The 19,518-nt window shown below is 38.6% G+C and overlaps 1 protein-coding gene across 3 annotated transcripts in view; it reads left to right on the top strand.

The window, feature by feature from the left end:
* Positions 1-19,518, top strand: part of LOC150080840 (replication factor C subunit 4) — a 190,867-nt gene that overhangs the window by 22,361 nt on the left and 148,988 nt on the right. For all 3 annotated transcript variants that reach the window (XM_090382140.1, XM_090382141.1, XM_090382142.1), the window contains exon 2: positions 83-213. In XM_090382140.1, the coding sequence (XP_090238266.1) occupies positions 83-213 (131 nt within the window). The remainder of the gene's footprint in view (positions 1-82; positions 214-19,518) is intronic.

Genomic DNA, 19,518 nt, shown 5'->3' on the forward strand with positions numbered 1-19,518 from the left:
GTAGAAAATCACTGATGGACTTCATTAAAGATTATTTGGTGATAAACAGTTAATTAAAATTATATTTCTTGATTTTGCATAGATGGAAGCATTCTTAAAAGGTGTAAAATCCAGTACCTCCAGTGCAAAACTAGCAAACAAAGATGTAACAAAAGAAGGAGCTCGTCAAATAACTAGTAAAAAACAAACATCGGTCCCATGGGTGGAAAAATAGTAAGTGTGCAGAAATCTTTCTCTTATTTTTAAAGTTCTCTGGTTAAGAGGGCCATAGCAATGCTTAATTGTTTTGTTTTCTCCTGTAGAAGTTTCTAAAAGAAAATCTATACTGAAAGAAAGAGCATTAATCTACTTACTTGTTTATTAATGCCTAGGACAGCCTTTCAAACTGTCTCAGTGAACTTTAATAAGTTGTTTATTGTAAATATATATCTTTGCAATAAACAACTTATTAAAGTTCAGAGACAACAGTGTAAAGCATGTTACCCAGCCTAATGCATATACATTATGGTGTAAAAATCTGCCTTTTGAGATTCGCTGTATAAATTGTAAATTAGGAATTAAAATGTAGAAGTACACTTGCCTGATAATATAATAATCCTATGTTGCATGCGCGCACACGCACAGAGAGAGAGAGAGAGAGAGAGAGAGAGAGAGAGAGAGAGTGAGTAATGGTAAGCCTTCTCAGGCTTACCATTACTCTTTCCACATCACAAATTGTAGGGTTGTCAGAGACATGGCATCTATGAGATATAAAGAATACAGACCTTGAATATGGGATGTATAATGTATAAAGAAAAGATATTGTGTATATTGTTGAGCTGCACTGGGGATTTCCCCTACAAATCACCTATTATACATTGTGACGCTACAAACTCTGTAACTGCAAGAGATAAAGTTTTCGTATTTGTTTGCATAGTGTAGTGTTGGGTTGCGTCGGCCTGTTGTTCCTCTGACATTCAGCCAGGGGACCCCTAATGGGCCCCAAGTTGCCTGTCCTTGCCTCAGGGCAGCTGGGTATAGTACAAGTAGAAGGTTCTCTGGCAGGGGTGAATCCTGGACTGCTACTGACCTTACCAGGGAGTGGCCCCCAGGGGAAAAAAATTCTAGAAGAGGAAAGCATGAAATGGGATGACAGTAAAGAGGGAGGGAACAGATGAAGAAGATTAAGGTGGACAATAGGAAGGCTCTCTACCTGGAAATAGGAAGTTAAGGGGATAGAGGGGCACCCCTGTGGGAGGAGCACAACCTCACATGAGGGGGAGGAAAAGGAAAAGGTTTGTGGTGGTAGAATCCACAGGCAAAATGTTGGGAAGGGGAGATGGGAGTGTTGGGGGAAGAAAGTCGTAGGGTCAGAGTGCCCTATGCAGGGGGGGCAAGTCTGCTCTGTGGATGCACAGTGCAGCTCTCCATGAAATCCCACACTGGCCAGACTAGCTTTAGCCGGTGTCAGCAGTTCCCATGCCATGCCTCAAAAGAGAGGATGCGTGGTGTTCTCCCACTTCAGTTCAAGTGGGAGGGCCTGCCAGAACACTACACACTCTTCATATGTTCAAACATTGCGTACATCTTCCACTCTTACAGATACACAGGTATACACTTTTTTTTTTAATTACTCATTTAGGGGCAGACTGATAGGTAACAACAGATGCCAATCACTCATTCATATGCCTCCTTTCATGCATCGTCATACACTCAGAGAGGACACAGGTACCACCCAAATAAACACAATTGTCAAGACGACGTCTATACTTTTTTTTTACTCATCACAACTACATTCACTTGGCCACCACAGTTTACACAGGCGACTTTACTTGCACTCACATTTGTACATCTTAACCTGGAAAGAAATTTTTTTTTTTTACACACACACACACACACACACACACACACACACACACACACACACACACACACACACGCACATGTTCAGGGTATGACAATTAACATCTGGTGGACATTCTCATAGATTTAGAAATAGACTCTCTCTACAAGATTTGTCAAGCTATCCCAAGTTTCAGTAAAATTGGACCAATAAAAATTTGGCAATTTTTTTAAAAATAAAATTAGTATTATCTCTATGTATAAATGGAAGTGCAATAGAATTTAAACTATCTGGGGAGAAGTTGGATTAATAATGATCTAGCTGTTGTTTTTTTTTTTTTTTAAGCAAATATTAAAAAAAACATATGTAAGGGAGCATATTACAAATTTTCTAACAAAATAACATTTTTGAACAAATTTCAAAAATGTCAAATGTTCTTATTTATATTTTTTTGGAATGTGACTGTGTTCATTTATTGATATGATATATTATTATATTTTATTTTTGCATGAAATACAAACCTATGACAATCCTAATAGAATATAATTTGGATTAACTGTGTGTTTTTCAATTATATAGGTTTTTGTTTCTTCAAATTACCACAAGTAATTAGCACTCTGTTATAGGTTTCAGAAATAATGGAATGACTGGTTAAAGAAGCATTGCAGGATTATCTAGACAAGACTGCAGTAATAGTTAAGACACAGCATAGGTTTGTTAAAGGGAGGCTTTGTCTGACCAATTTGATTGGATACTATGATGTAGTCACAAAGGAACTGAACCAAAAATAATTTTGATATCATATACCTGGATTTCGGGAAAGCTTTTGATACTGTTGTACATGAACAACTGCTGTACAAATTGGAGAGGTATGGCATTAAGGGTAAGTTGCTACAATGGATAAAGGGATGGTTGAGCGGGAGACAACAGAGAGTGGTAATCAACGGACACTGCTCTTTGTGGACAAATGTTATTAGTGGAGTTCCCCAGGGTTCGGTGTTGGGCCCATTGTTGTTTTTTATATTTATCAATGATATTGATGAAGGTATATCAGGTTTAATGTCCAAGTTTGCAGAAGATACAAAGGTTGGCAGGGTTGATAAAGACATTAAAGACAGTATGCTACTCCAACTGGATCTAGATAAGTTAGGAAAATGGGCTGAGAAGTGGCAACTGAAGTTTAACATTGACAAATGCAAATTATAGCAATAACCGAAGAGAAACGTACCAACTGTGTGGTACTACATTCAGGGAAGTGGAAAGAGAAAAAGACCTGGGGATAATTGTGCAGTCAAATAAGAAGTTCGACGAGCAGTGCAGACGGGCTGCCAGGGCAGGTCATGGAGTCTTGTCAATGATATATAGGAATTTTGATAGCAGGGACAGGGAGGTGATTATCCCGTTATACAAGGCAATGGTCAGGCCACACCTAGAGTACTGTGTACAGGTACGGAGGCCTCATTTTAGGAAGGATGTAGAGTTGCTAGAACGAGTACAAAGGAAGACAACAAGATTGGTGAGGGGAACAAAGGGGTGCTTTTACCAAGAAAGTTCTGCAAATTGCAGCGCCTGGAGAGTAGGCACCTGCAAAGTGATCTGATTGAGGTGTATAAGGCCTTGAATGGGTTGAGCACGCTGAATGCTAATGGGATTCTTTCTCTTGCTCAGACTAAGAACCTGAGGGGGCACAGTTTCAAATTGAGGAAAGATAGTTGTAGAATAGATGTGCGGAAATTTGTCTTTAGCCAGTGGGTAGATGATTGGTGGAACAGGCTTCCATCTTTTGTTGTGAAAGCTAATAGCCCTGGCTTTTAGCCGTGAAGGGTATTGTGTACGGCATGTGCGTTTTGTATGCAATGAAGAGTTCTTCTAAATTTAAGGCTGAGCTGGTCAGGCATTTGGAACGAATGGAGGGGTGAAATGGGAGGGTTTTTTTTTTTTTTTTTTTTGTCTGATGCTGCATAAGCTTGCTTTCTTGCATCGTATACCTATGCTAATACTAATAACAAAGAAGGATCAGAGTTAATTGTTTTCCTTGTTCCTTTCCTAAACCATGTTCAACTGTGGAAGTCTTGTGAGATAATTAAAAGTTTATAATTTAGAAGCATATGCTAAAGATTTTAATGTGTCTTGTAATTGTGAAATTAATAACATTCATCTTGTTGAAAGATTAGACTGAATATCATAACAGTTAGCGGACATTGTTAAAACACGATAAGTTGATAAAGATAAGCCATAATAAATGTATATATAGATAAATTGTTTAAATTAATTTTGTAGCCAGGAGATCCTGATGTATTTGTTAAGTTATTTTGTATTAAAGAAACCTTAATTATGTATCTTACTTTGTATCCTGTTAACCTAACCATGCTTCACTTAAAAGAAAAATAAAATAGCTGCCTTTATGAGAGGGAGCACAAGGCACATTACACATTCATTACATGCGTTTTTTCTAGTTGCATCATTACTCAACTTTAGGTTAAACCACAATCATCTGGAAACAAAAGTTTTGTTGACGGAATAAGAATAGAGAGAGTTGAAAAGAACTCTGTAATGGTTGTTAATACAAGTGTTTAAAAGTGATAACAATAGAAGAAAGATATTACTTTGTGTTTTGTGCAACGGAGAGTATTATTGATGTTTGTTAAATGTTTTAATTTTGTAACTCATAAATGTTATATAGCAATTAGCAAATTGTAATTCTGTAGTTGAGGAAAATCGCAAGTATCACAAAAAAAAAATCACTTTTTTAGTCATGCTGGGTCCTGCTGATTTAGCAATGATCTTATGAAGAGGTCTACAAGTTTCCTGAAATTTTCTGAAGAACAAATTTATTCACAATCATTAAAAATAAAGAAATTACTTAAACATGAATACTTTTATTCTAAAATTGTTCAGATGAATTCTTCATTCTGAACCATTTTAGCTTTAAGAAATTGCAGGTTTTTGTTGTTTTTTTTTGTAATTAAAACCCAAAAACTACAATCTATAGTAATACAATCAAGTTGAATGTTAAGAAGTATCTTCTTGCATCTTCTCACCCTCCAACCCTTGTGCAGTACAGGTGATCCCCGCTTAATGCTGATAATTCATTCCGGAAAAACAGAGCACTAAGTGAATCCGTGCTAAGTGAGCACCGCATTCCCATAAGGTAACATAAGTGTTTGTGAGTTGCGGTCGGTGCCATAAGATATTTCCTGAATAATAATAAACGGTAGTGAAAAGATGCACAAATATTGGTCAAAATACTTAATATTCAAATATTTCTACATATAAAATATTCTGCATTACATACATATACAGGGCGATTCACTACCAGTGTGACAAACTTGCAGGAGGTGTAGGGGGCACAAAGACGAATCGGAATCACATAGCATTGCAGGGTCCGAAATGCCTTCGTCATGCGGTAGAGGACATTGAATGGGAGGTCGCGTGAACAGAGATCCCGCTGGAAGTCAGCATTTACGAACCATTTCTGTTGAAGAAACCAAGTAGCAAAAGTCCTCCGGAGTGGATAATCCGCAGGCTCCAATGATTGGACGCGTTGCAGATGGTATGAACTCATTTGGTTTGTTGACAGTATCCTCCATACAGTGGATTGGGAAATACCAAATCGTTGGCCTATCGCTCGAGTACTCGTACTTAGATTGCCTTCTGAAAGACGTAGGACATTCTCCTCATTGTCTGGCATCCTTGTCGTTCGCTCTCGATTCATGGTACCTCTCGTGAAACAACCAGTCTCACGTAACCTTCTGTCCACACGTGCGAAAATCGTACGATGAGGAGCATGCCTGTGCAGGAAACGTTCCTGGTACAAGTGCAGAGCGGCGCGCCAATTACAGTCCGCAGCTCCATACGCCAGGTGCATGTCAGCCAGTTCAACGTTTGAATACACGTCCATCCTACTGCCTCGGTTACCGGTTCGCAAATGCTGACCCAGCGGGATCGCTGTTCACGCGACCTCCTGTTCAACGTCCTCTACCGCATGACGAAGGCATTTCGGACCCTGCAATGCTATGTGATTGTGATTCGTCTTTGTGCCCCCTACACCTCCTGCAAGTTTGTCGCACTGATAGTGAATCACCCTGTATAATTATGTGGTAACTACTTACGTATCAAAATTAAACTTAAAATCCCAATTAAAATCATGAATTTAATTGATTTTAATCGATGAATTTAATTGTGAAAAATGTGTCGATTTTGGGTTGTACTTTGGCCCTCTTCCTGGTAAACTAAAACGGGTTTTAATTTAAAATTCCCACAGCATTACCACCCAACAATAAAGTCAACCGATCTTTCACCGCTTTGAGACCTGGCATGTTTTTTTCTTCTTTCAATATGAAACTTCTTTTAGGCATTTATTTCCAAAAAACCTGCTTCATCTATGTTAAAAACTTGAGAAGTATAACACATAATACCCCTCTTCAATAATTTTAACAAGTTCTTTTTTGAAAGTTTTGGCTCCTTGATCTGCACACGCGGCTTCTCCCTGGATTTTAAATCTATTCAACCAGCCCTTATTAGTTTTAAATGGTTCCACTATTTTTTTTAGGTGAGCCTTCTTCAGATCATCATGTAGGCTAATCTCTATTTTTTTTTTTTTTTTTTCAATATTTAACTTAAAATGAATTTTGCATTGGTTATTATCTTCAATAAAATTAGTTGAAGTCTCTCCATTTTAATCCTAATAGCCCTAGTTGCTTGCAGTGGAACAACTGTCTTTCCCACTGATAAAATTAATTCTTTATTTCTTATAATTGTTCTTACAGTTAACCTGCCAGTGCTAAATTATGGCACACATTCACTTTTCGTTGACTGGAATCGATTTGCTTCAAAACATCTAATTTAATTTTCAAATTCAGTCTTTTTCTTACATTTGTAGTCTTCATACTGCATCCAGATATTGTTGCTTTTTCATTCTTATCCACCATTATTAACGCTTCGATTATGTAACTGCATTGGTTGCATTAATCATGATACAATGTTTGAGTAAACTGTCCGTTATGCACAATGTCTAATACTATACTGCGTGATGACTAGACTTCAGATAAATGCATATAATGCAATATTACAAGCAATATACTTGATCATTTTTTAAAATATTGATCTCGGAACTAAGTAACAAGTCACTGCAATTAAATTTGCGTGCAAGAAAATTTAACTGAGTACGGGAAAATTTCTCAAGTTGGCGTGGGAAATGTTTTAATGCTGTTTTGCTATTCATTTTCAAGCTGTCAACTCCATCGGATGAAACGTTTTTGTTAAATATGCCAAAAATGCAATCTGTACACTAGTAAAAGAGCATTATAGTGATTTATGACAGCGTTATAGTCAGATACCAGTTTATAATATAAGAACAGCGTTATAGCAAATCAGCATAAAGCGAACCGCATTATAATGAGGCCCTGCTGTACTAAGTACTGTGCAAGGGTTGGAGGGTGAGAAGATGAAAGAAGATACTTGTTAACATTCAACTTGATTGTATTACTATAAATTGTAATTTTCGGGAAATACATGTGAAGGGAGGTTTTTTCCAGAAAATGGAAGTTTAAGGAATAAACAAGGAAGAAGAAATGTTGGTTCTGTGAGCTTGAAGTTGGACACTAAGAGAATGTTGACTGGTTGCAGCACATGTTCAGACTGCTTTGGAAGAGAGAGCAGGAATTATAGAAGCCAATTCAGAGAACAGTGCCCATGGAAGTATCTATAAAAAAAGCATGCAGCAGAAATAAAACATCTATGAGACAGAGAGTGGAGAGACTCTGTTAGAGATGAGTCATTAATTAACCTAACTGCTCTCTTTTGAATGGAATCTAAAAGTCTTAGAGAGGTTTTGTGGATACCGGCCCAGATGTGGGAAACAATATACCATAGTAGGTCTGATTTGAGATTTGTACAGAGTGAATAGTTGTTTAGAATAAAAGTTATGCCGAGAGCAAAAGAGAAAAACTCAGTTTTTTACATGCAGAGTAAGCAATATTTGAAATGTGCTTATGCCAAAAGAGATTAGAAGTCAGGGTAATCTCCTGACTTTTAATAGAGATATAATCATGCCTAGAAATCGTAGTGTCATCAAAGATAAGCATAGGAGCAGAAGAATCCTTTTTGCATGATATAAAACAGGACTGAGTTTAGGAAGGATTGAAATAAACAAAGTTATCATTGCCCCACGGGAATTACTGGAGATTAGCATTTAAGGCATTTGTAGTGGATATTCGAGAAGTTGAAGCTGTTTGAACAGGGCAAAGTTTCTCAAACTAGAAGGTGGAATGCAATGTGCTATCATCAGCAAAACTATGGATAGGATTTCCAGTCAATGGAAGAAGGTCACTAATATACAAGAGGAAAAGAGTGGGAGAAAGAACTGAACCTTGGAGAACACCAACATTAGTGGAGAAGGTTAGAAGACGGAGAGCCATCTATCATCACCCGCAGTAACTGGTCAGAGAGAAAACTAGATACCCAATTACAAAAAACAGTTGGCAAACCATAAGATGGAAGCTTATTTAGAAGACCTTTATGCCAAGCACAATCAGAAGCCTTTGAAATTTCAAGAGTAACTGCTTGAGTTTCACCAAACTTTTCCATTGAATTTGTCCAAAGATGGGTAACATAAGCCAGAATATCACCAGTGAATCAACATTGATGGAATCAATACTGGCAATTTTTGATCAGATGGAAAGTTTCTAGATAGTTTAAGAGTGGCGGTTAATTGTTTTTTTCCATTACTTTGGAAAAAATAGAGGTGATTGCAATGGGACAATAATTGGATGGGAGGGATTTGTCACCCTCTTTAGGAACTGGCTGGATATGTGCAAATTTCCAAGCAGAAGGAAATACCTTTGGAATAAGAAAGTGAAAAAAGGCAACACAGGACCGGAGTAAATTCAGGAGCACAGGTTTTGAGAACAAGTGGAGAAATACCATCAGGACCTGGAGTTTTCTTAGCATCAAGATTGTTGAAAATCCTTCTCACATCCTTTTGGCAAAAGACCACAGAAGGCATTGAATGGAGCATGGTGGGAGGTGATTTACCAAGATCATTAATACATGAGTTGGAAGAAAAATAGAATGCTAGCAGGTCAGTTTTATCTTTGGCTGAAGTGGCGATAGAACCATCTGGTTTAAACAGAGATGGGCAAAAGTTGCGGCCAATAATTTTGACAGGAGACCAGAATGCTCGGCTATCATTTGGACAAGAAGCAAGTTTTCAACCCTTAGCCTTTTGAAATCTAGTTTGATCTGATTAGATTAATAACTGCTTTACAACTGTTGCGATCTTTGGTGTAGGCAGAAAATGAAACTGAAGAATTGGAAACAAGCCAGTTACGATATGCAACGTTCTTCTCTTGAACAGCCTTAGCACATTTATTGGAAAACTAAGGTTTAGATAAAGGACAAGATTTTAAAGTGGAGTGTGGAATAAAGGATTCCATTTCTATAAGAATAATTTTGCTGACCCGATCTGAGCAAATGTTGACATCAGAAATTTTGAAACAGTAATCCGACCAAGGAAAAGAAGAAAAATCACGGAGTTCATCCCATTTTGCATTCTTGTAATGCCAAACAACACAAGGTTGTGAATGGCCTTGAGAGAAAGGCTCTATTGGAGAAGAGACCATCACCAAGTTGTGATTTGAGGTGCCTAGAGGACTACTTACCTCGACCGTGTACTTAGAAGGGTTGTTTGTGAGAAAAAGATCAAGTGCGTTGGCTGTATAGTTAGTATTGTCCGGTATTCTGGTAGGTAAATGAACAATATTGTGCAAGGTCATTAGTAATTGCAAAAGCCCATCATGACCAGCTGGGTTTATATGACTAGAAAATGAATACTAGCTGGAGTTATGAATATTAAAGTCACTGGGGAAAATTACCTCGCTGTTAGGAAAGTTGGAGTGGAGAAAGTCAAGTTTCAAAGAGAGGAAGTCAAAGAATTCCAAGTGATAGTGAAGTTGGGAGAACGGTAGAGACAGCAGATGAATTTGGTACAATGAAGTGGAGAGATTTTAAGCCAGAGAAGATTGAAAAGAGGAGATTCAAAATTACTAAGTTTCTGACAGGAAATATCAGAATGCACCTATGCACAAGTACCACGTTTGAAGTGAAAAGAATCATACAACAAATAATTTGGACAACTGAGATGAACAGTGGTTGATTGAACCGATAACTGAGATTCTGTTATAAAAAGTACGTGAGGTTTGGCAGACTGTAAGTGGAAATGGAAATCATTGAGATTAGAAGTGAAACCATGTATATTTGTGTAATGAATGAGGAAATGCTTGGGAGTTTTAGATCTTTTCACAGATAAGTTTGCTCTATTAGTTTGATAATTCATGATGTATTCAGTAGTAAGAAAAGGGACATGCTGTATGAAGTATTGAAATTTTTGGATATGGCATACACGTAAGAATATACCCAGATCCTTTACATAACGTGGCCTTGACAATGCCCCCCTGCATACATATTACTCTGACTCCCTCCAGTCACTATCTGACAGAGTACAGGCAGTGAGATTATACACTAGCTGATGCGGAAGCTGTTACCAATAGGTTCGGTCCGGCGTACTAACTAGCTGCCGGCCTGCGAACACCATTTTAGAATTGTACACTTGAAATGTAAGGTAGATTGGATCTCACCATGATGTCCATCATAACCTCAAACAAAAATCATACTGCACGACGGAAGAGATGGGGGGGGTTACCGGAGCTTTGCTCTGGAGACTAAACATGGGTTCCTCCAATAAGCAAAGTGCTGGTATTGCACCGGTTGATGAGAGTCATCTACCACCTAGTATTGCCTGGTAACACAGAAGGCTGGCATTCCTCCATGTGGTGTGGGCACCAAACCTCGACCCCTGCTTACGTTGGTTCACACCTGGGTGGTTACCCACAGTGTGCTAGTTGCCTACTTTTAAGGGCTTGCACATGGGGTTTATACCCAGGTTACTGACATCCCACCATCGTGAAGATGCAAGCAGAGGATTTGGCTGGTATAGACCGACTGGACTTCGCCAAAATTAGGTCCACTTGACTTGGGTGTTACCTGAATATCAGTTCCACCAGTGTTTTAGACTCCTAAATAGCAAGCACAGCTTGGCATATCTGAGAGAATGTCTGCGACACCCTCAAGGACCAAAGTTAAGTTATTTGCATCTTTTTAGCATTAGCATTAGTGGAGGCATATGATGCAAGAAAGCAAGCTTATGCAGCATCACCCAAAAAAAAAAAAAATGCTCCCATTTCACCCCTCCGTTTGATCCAAATACCTGTACAGCTCAGCCTTAAATTTATTTAGGCTGTCAACTTCCGCAACAAAGGATGGAAGTCTGTTCCGCCAACCAAATACACGCTGGCTAAAGGCAAACTTCCGCACATCTATCCTACATCTGTCTTTCCTCAATTTGAATATATGCATTCTCAGGTGATTATTCTGAGCAAAAGGAAGAATCCCATCTGCATTGAGCATGCTCAAACCATTCAAAGCTTTATACACCTCAATCAGATAACCTCACAGGTGTGTATTCTCCAGACACTGAAATCTGCAAAACTTAAGCCTTTCTTTGTAAGAGCAACCCTTCGTTCCATTCAATAATAGTAGTAGTAGTGGCATGTGATGCAAGAAAGCAAATGTATGAACTTATGCAGCATCAGCCAAAAAAAAAAAAAAAAAATCATACCATTCCCTCCAAATGCCTGTCCAGTTCCTCCTTAAATTTATTCAACCTATCAACTTCCACAACGACAGATGGAAGTTTGTTCCAGCATTTAACCACACGCTGGCTAAAGGCAGATTTCTGCACATCTATTCTACATCTGTCCTTTCTTAATTTGAATTTATGCCCCCTTAGGTTCGTAATCTGAACAAGTGGAAGGATCCCATCAGAATTCAGCGTGCTGAAATCATTCAAGGCCTTATACACCTCAATCAGATCACCGCGCAGGTGCCTAGTCTCCAGCCACTGCAATTTGCAGAACTTAAGCCTCTCATGGTAAGAGGATCCCTTCATTCCCCTCACCAATCTTGTTGCCCTTCTCTGTACACGCTCAAGTAAATCTACATCCTTCCTAAAATGAGGCCTCCAGACCTGTACGCAGTACACAAGACGTGCCCTGACCATTGCCTTATACAGAGGGATAATCACCTCCTTTTCCCTGCTAGCAAAATTCCTATATATCATTGACAAAACCCCATGACCTGCCCTGGCAGCCTGTCTGCATTGCTCAGAAAACTTCATATCTGCCTGCACAATTACTCCCAGGTCTTTTTCATTTTCTACCACCTTAAGTGTAGTACCACACAGTTGGTACGTTTCTCTGGGGTTACTTCTACCCATATGCAGTACTTTGCATTTGTCAAGGTTAAACTTCAGTTGCCACTTCTTAGCCCATCTGCCCAAATTATCTAGATCCTGTTGCAGTAGCACACTGCCATTACTATCATTAACAACCCTGCCAACCTTTGTATCATCTGCAAACTTGGACATTAAGCCTGATATACCTTCATCAATTTCATTGATAAATATACAAAACAACAGTGGACCTAACACCGAACCCTGTGGGACTCCACTAATAACATTAGTCCAAGAAGAGCATTAGTCCATTGATTACCAACCTCTGTCTTCTCGCACTTAACCATCCTTTTATCCATTGTAGCAACTTACCCTTAATACCATTCTGCTCCAATTTGTACAAAAGGCTTCCATGCGCAACAGTGTCAAAAGCTTTCCTGAAATCCAAATATATGATATCAAAATTATTTTTTGCATCCAGTTCCTTTGTAACCACATCATAATATCCTATCAAATTTGTCAGACAAGACTTTCCCTTAACAAACCCATGCTGTGTCTGAATTATTGCTGCAGTCTTGTCTAGATGATCCTGCAATGCATCTTTAACCAGCGACTCCATTATTTTACCCGGAACAGAAGTTAAACTAACTGGTCTGTAATTACTCGTGTCACCCTTCGATCCCCCTTTGTGAATTGGGGATACATTTGCACATCTCCAGTCCATGGGAACCTCACCTGAGTCCAAGGATGCTCTCATAATTATGGCTAAGGGTTTGCTTAGTTGCTTTGCCGCCTCCTTTAATATAACTGGATAGATCCCATCCACCCCAGGTGCTTTTCTTACATTTAACTTCAACAGTTTCTCTTCCACTTTGCTCTCGGTTATTACAAAATCATTAAGTATCCTGCTACAATTTGATAACCTTCTGCCATTTTCAAACCTTAATAATTCCTCACGTGTGAATGTAGATGCAAAATACTCATTCAGTTTGTTTGCTATCTGAGCAGGATCATCAACAGTCGAACCATCGATGTCAAGTGGACCAATCAGATTCATCCCCTTCCTTTTAGAGTTTATATAAGTAAAGAAATCCTTGCTGTTTTTCTTAGCATCTTTTGCCAAGGATTTCTCGTAATCTGCCTTCGCCTGCCGAGCCTCCTTTGTGACCTGATTACAGATTAACTTATATCTGCCATAGGCTTCCGAGTCGCTTGATAATTTATATGCATCCCATGCATTTTTCTTCTGTTACGAGTCTCATTAGTTCATTTGACAACCATTTAGGCCTAAACATTGAACAATATTTCTTAATAGGTATGAAACTTTTAGTAGCATCCATGATTAATTCCTTGAATGCTTCCCACTTAGAATTTACTGTTGGTAACATCGTCAGTTGATCCCACTGTACAGAATTTAAAAACTGTCGGAGACCACTGTTGCCCTTCTCTGTGCTTGTTCCAACAGCTGTACATCCTTCTTAAAATGAGACTTCCAGACCTGTATACAGTACTCAAGGTGTGGCCTAACCATTGCCTTATACAGGGGAGTAATCAACTCCTTATCCCTGCTAGAAAAATTCCTGTATATTATTGACAAGACACCATGAGCTACTTTTGCAGACCGTCTGCACTGCTTAGAAAACTGCATATCTGCCTGCACAATTAGCCCCAGGTCCTTTTCGTTCTCTACCACTGTCAGCTTAGTACCACAGAGTTGATACGTTACTCTGGGGTTACTGCTTCCCATATGTAGTACATTTGTCAATTTTAAACTTCATTTGCCACCTCTCAGCCCATCTGCTCAACTTTTCTAGATCCTGTTGCGGCAGCGTACTGTCATTAAAAACAATGCCAACCTTCGTATCGTCTGCAAACTTGGACATTAAGCTTAATATACCATCATGAATATCATTTATAAATACAGAAAACAACAATGGACCAACACTGAACCGTGAGGAACTCCACTAATAACATTAGTCCACGATGAGCAGTGTCCATTGATTACCTCTGTCTTCTCCCAGTTAACCATCCCTTTATCCATAATAGCAATTTGCCTCCAATGCCACACTGCTACAGTTTTTTCAGCAGTCCTCCATGTTGAACAGTATCAAAAGCCTTTCTAAGATCCAATATATGATATCAAAGTTATTCCCTGCATCCAGTTCCTTTGTGACCCATCATAGTATCCAATCAAATTGGTCAGGAAGACTTTCCCTTAACAAAACGATGTTGTGTTTGAGCTATAACTGAAGTCTTGTCTAGATGATCTTGCAGTGCTTCTTTAACCAGTGCCGCCATTAATTTTTCTGGAACAGAAGTTAAACTAACAGGTCTATAATTACTTGTCACCCTTTGATCCTCCTTTGTGAATTTTGGTCACATTTGCACATATCCAGTCCATGGATACTTCCCCTGAGTCCAAAGAAACTCTCATAATTATGGCTAAGGGTTTGCTTACTTCCTTTGCTGCCTCGTTTAATATAACTGGGACGGATGGCAGTCATCATGGAATAGTTGGGTATATGGGATGTGTTAGGGTAACAAGGAATAGGAGCATGTATGCTTGCATGTATACCAATGCTAGAAGTATAGTAAATAAATTTGATGAATTTAAAGTGTTGGTCAAGACATCAAAGGCGGATATTGTTGGGATAGCAGAGACGTGGTGTCACAAAGATATAAGGAATGCAGAACTGGAATTTGGGGAGTACAATATGTACAGAAAGGATAGACAGGACAGAAAGGGAGGGGGTGTTATGCTGTTAATTAAGAAAAACATAAAATCAAAGGAAGTGCACCCAGTTAATATAGATGAACAGTGCTCTGTTGAGTCAGTTTGGTGTGAGATAAGCACTGCGAAAGGAAAAATAAGAGTAGGAGTGTGTTATAGGCCTAATGACTTGAATGAGTACAATGAACAATTATACAGAGAAATAGAGTGGGCCAGTAAATCAGAATGTCTTATAATGGGGGATTTTAACTTCCCAGATATTGACTGGAACTTGTGGGTTGGTCACTCACACACTAGTCAGACTTTTGTGGATTTATTGGATGATTGTTTTCTGCAGCAGCATGTTCGAGAGGCAACCAGAGAAAGTAACACTCTTGATCTGGTTATCAGCAGTGATCATTCGTGTATTAAGAATTTGCAGATAAAGGAACCACTAGGTGGCAGTGATCACAGTGTGCTGAAGTGGGATTTACTCAAAGAGGTAACTACCGTCAGGGGTAAAGGAAAGGGTTTTTGCTTCCGTAAAGGGGAGTACAGTGGTCTCAGACAGTTTTTAAGTTCTGTACAGTGGGATCAACTGACGATGTTACAAACAGTAAATTCTAAGTGGGAAGCATTCAAAGAATTAATCGTGGAAGCTACTAGACTTTATATACCGATTAAGAAATATCGTTCAAGGTTTAGGCCTAAATGGTTATCAAATGAACTAATGAGACTCGTGACAGAGAAGAAAAATGCATGGGATGCATATAAATTATTAGGTGACGCAGAAGCCTGTGGCAGATATAAGCTAGTCTGTAATCAGGTCACAAAGGAGGTTCGGCAGGCGAAGGCGGATTACGAGAAATCTTTGGCAAAAGATGCTAAGAAAAACAGCAAGGATTTCTTTACTTATATAAACTCTAAAAGGAAGGGGATGAATATGATTGGTCCACTTGACATCAATGGTTCGACTGTTGATGATCCTGCTCAGATAGCAAACAAACTGAATGAGTATTTTGCATCTACATTCACACGTGAGGAATTATTACAATTTGAAAATGGAAGAAGGTTATCAAATTGTAGCAGTGTGCTTAATGATTTTGTAATATCTGAGAGCAAAGTGGAGGAGAAATTGTTGAAGTTAAACACAAGAAAGGCACCTGGGGTGGATGGGATCTATCCAGTTATTTTAAAGGAGGCGGCAAAGCAACTAAGCAAACCCTTAGCCATAATTATGAGAGCATCCTTGGACTCAGGGGAGGTTCCCACGGACTGGAGATGTGCAAATGTGTCCCCAATTCACAAAGGTGGATCGAAGGGTGACACGACTAATTACAGACCAGTTAGTTTAACTTCTGTTCTGGGTAAAATAATGGAGTCGCTGGTTAAAGATGCATTGCAGGATCATCTAGACAAGACTGCAGCAATAATTCAAATACAGCATGGGTTTGTTAAGGGAAAGTCTTGTCTGACAAATTTGATTGGTTATTATGATGTGGTCACAACGGAACTGGATGCAAAAAATAATTTTGATATCATATACTTGGATTTCAGGAAAGCTTTTGACACTGTTGCGCATGGAAGACTACTGTACAAATTGGAGCAGAATGGTATTAAGGGTAAGTTGCTACAATGGATAAAAGGATGGTTAAGTGGGAGAAGACAGAGGGTGGTAATCAATGGGTGCTGCTCTTCGTGGACTAATGTTATTAGTGGAGTCCCACAGGGTTCGGTGTTGGGTCCACTGTTGTTTTGTGTATTTATCAATGATATTGATGAAGGTATATCAGGCTTAATGTCGAAGTGTGCAGATGACACAAAGGTTGGCAGGGTTGTTAATGACAGTAATGGCAGTGTGCTACTGCAACAGGATCTAGAAAATTTGGGCAGATGGGCTAAGAAGTGGCAACTGAAGTTCAACCTTGACAAATGCAAAGTACTGCATATGGGTAGAAGTAATCCCAGAGAAACATACCAACTGTGTGGTACTACACTTAAGGTGGTAGAAAATGAAAAAGACCTGGGAGTAATTGTGCAGTCAGATATGAAGTTTTCTGAGCAGTGCAGACAGGCTGCTAGGGCGGGTCATGGGGTTTTGTCAATGATATATAGGAATTTTGCTAGCAGGGAAAAGGAGGTGATTGTCCCTCTGTATAAGGCAATGGTCAGGCCACGCCTTGAGTACTGCGTACAGGTCTGGAGGCCTCATTTTAGGAAGGATGTAGATTTGCTTGAACGTGTACAGAGAAGAGCAACACGATTAGTGAGGGGAATGAAGGGATTCTCTTACCAAGAGAGGCTTAAGTTCTGCAAATTGCAGTGGCTGGAGACTAGGCACCTGCGCGGTGATCTGATTGAGGTCTATAAGGCCTTGAATGGGTTGAGCACGCTGAATTCTGATGGGATCCTTCCACTTGTTCAGATTACCAACCTACGGGGACATAAGTTCAAATTAAGAAAGGACAGATGTGGAGTAGATGTGCGGAAATTTGCCTTTAGCCAGCGGGTGGTTAATTGCTGGAACATACTTCCATCTGTCGTTGTGGAAGTTGATAGGTTGAATAAATTTAAGGAGGAACTGGACAGGCATTTGGAGGGAATGGTGTGATTTTTTTTTTTTTTTTTTTGGCTGATGCTGCATAAGCTCCTACACTTGCTTTCTTGCATCATGTGCCACTACTACTACTACTAACTGGATAGATCCCATCTACGCTGGGTGCCTTTTTTATGTTTATCTTCAACAATTTCTCCTCCACTTTCTTCAGTTATTACAAAATCTTCTAGCTCACTGCCAGGCTTTAATTCACCTCTGGCATTCCCCTGCCTGAATAACTCCTCAAGTGTGAATATAGATGCAAAATACTCATTTAGTTTGTTAGCCACCTGAGCAGGATCATCAACAGTTGAACCATCAATATCCGGTGGACCAATCTGATTCATCCCCTTCCTTCTAGAGTTTACATAGGTAAAGAACTCTTTGCTGTTTTTCTTTGCATCCTTTGCCAAAGATTTCTCATAATCTGCCTTTGCCTGCCTAATCTCCTTTGTGACTTGGTTTCAGACCAGCTTATATCTATCATGGCCAACGAGTTAATCGCGATCTACCAGTCGATCGCAGCTTTAATTTCAGTCGATCACGGCAAATTTTAAATATACAGTCATCCCTCGATTTGCGCTGTCAGGTATACTACCAAAATTTTATATTGTGCAACGGGTTTTGCTACCTGCGTGTTATTTTTAAAAATTTATTTATTTTTTTACAAAGATTCAAAAATAGGAGTGAAGAGCAGATTTTGGAAATTTATTTATTTATTTTTTTTTTTGCATGATTGAAGATTTCATTGAAGGAGAAACACATTTCACCATAATAACGTAAAATACCACAGAATTCCAGTTGTCGGTATCATTTCAAATGCAATAGGATTGAGTTTACTACCCGTTTATAATAGATTGCACTAACAGAAAAGCCCAATAAACCGGAAATTGCAATTTGTTTTTATTGTTTTATGGTCGTGACCTCCAGAAATAGCTTTAGAGAAATATCACAAAAGCGTTCAAAACTGATTCTTATAAAGATATAACCAAACAGAGTGATAAACGGTGGTGTGTTTGTCCAGTTATTTTGGAAACAACTTCCTCATTCGGGAATCCTCTTCATCAATTATCCTACATTATCTGTTCAAACAGAATATTTTTCCGGTTCGCACAATTTAGTGTTTTAATCGGTAAGCATTGCTTTTGCTGATTTAATAACTGGTCAGTATTTATATGTATTAAATACATTTTGATTTCAAAATGAGTAAAACAAAAAACTACAAAAAAGAGTAAAACGTATCATTTTCATCAAGAGTGGGAACTAGAATACTTTTTTGTAATAGTGAAAGAAAAATGTTGTTGTTTGATTTGCAATGCTTCCGTGGCCATACCCAAAAAAGGAAATTTAGAAAGGCGCTTCAACGCACTCCATGGTAAATACCAATTGGATTTTCCGCTTAATAGTGACCTTAGAAAAAATAAATTAAAAGAACTTAAAATCCAGATTATTTGCACAACAAAATTTCTTCCTGACACCTAATTTACAATCTAAAGCAGTAACTGTAGCATCATTTAAAAGTGAGTCGCCTTCTTGCAAAAAATTGCAAACCATTTTCTGATGATCAATTCATCAGACTCAATTTTAGAAATAACAGATTCTCTTTTTGAAAATTTTAAGAACAAATTGAAATTAAAAGTGCTCTTCAAGATCTGCAATTATCTTGAAATACTGTGATGCGACGCATCAAAAAAATGAGTAAAAATGTGAGTGAATAATTGCGTGCTGATATTGTTGTGTGTCCTTTTCTTTACAAATGGATGAATCTGCAGATGTCAGTGATACAGCTCAGTTGCTCGTATTTATTCGTATGTTTTTTAATGATTCTGCACTAGAGAAGAACTGCTGGGTATGGTTTCGTTAAAAGAAAGAACTAGAGGTCTTGATATATTTAATTCATTCAAACATTTTATTGAAAAATTAAATTATCACTACTTAAGCTCGTATCAGTAACAACAGATGGAGCTAAAGCAATGACAGGGCATCTTAACGGATTCATCACATTGTGCCAAAAGGATGACGAACTCCCAGATTTTTTTGAGTTATCACTGTATCATCCACCAACAAGTGTTAGCCACCAAAAGATTAAATACTAAAAGTGT

This window comes from Mastigoproctus giganteus, chromosome 9 (assembly GCF_048544385.1).
Source record: "Mastigoproctus giganteus isolate SK-2022 chromosome 9, ASM4854438v1, whole genome shotgun sequence".
NCBI lineage: Eukaryota > Metazoa > Arthropoda > Arachnida > Uropygi > Thelyphonidae > Mastigoproctus > Mastigoproctus giganteus.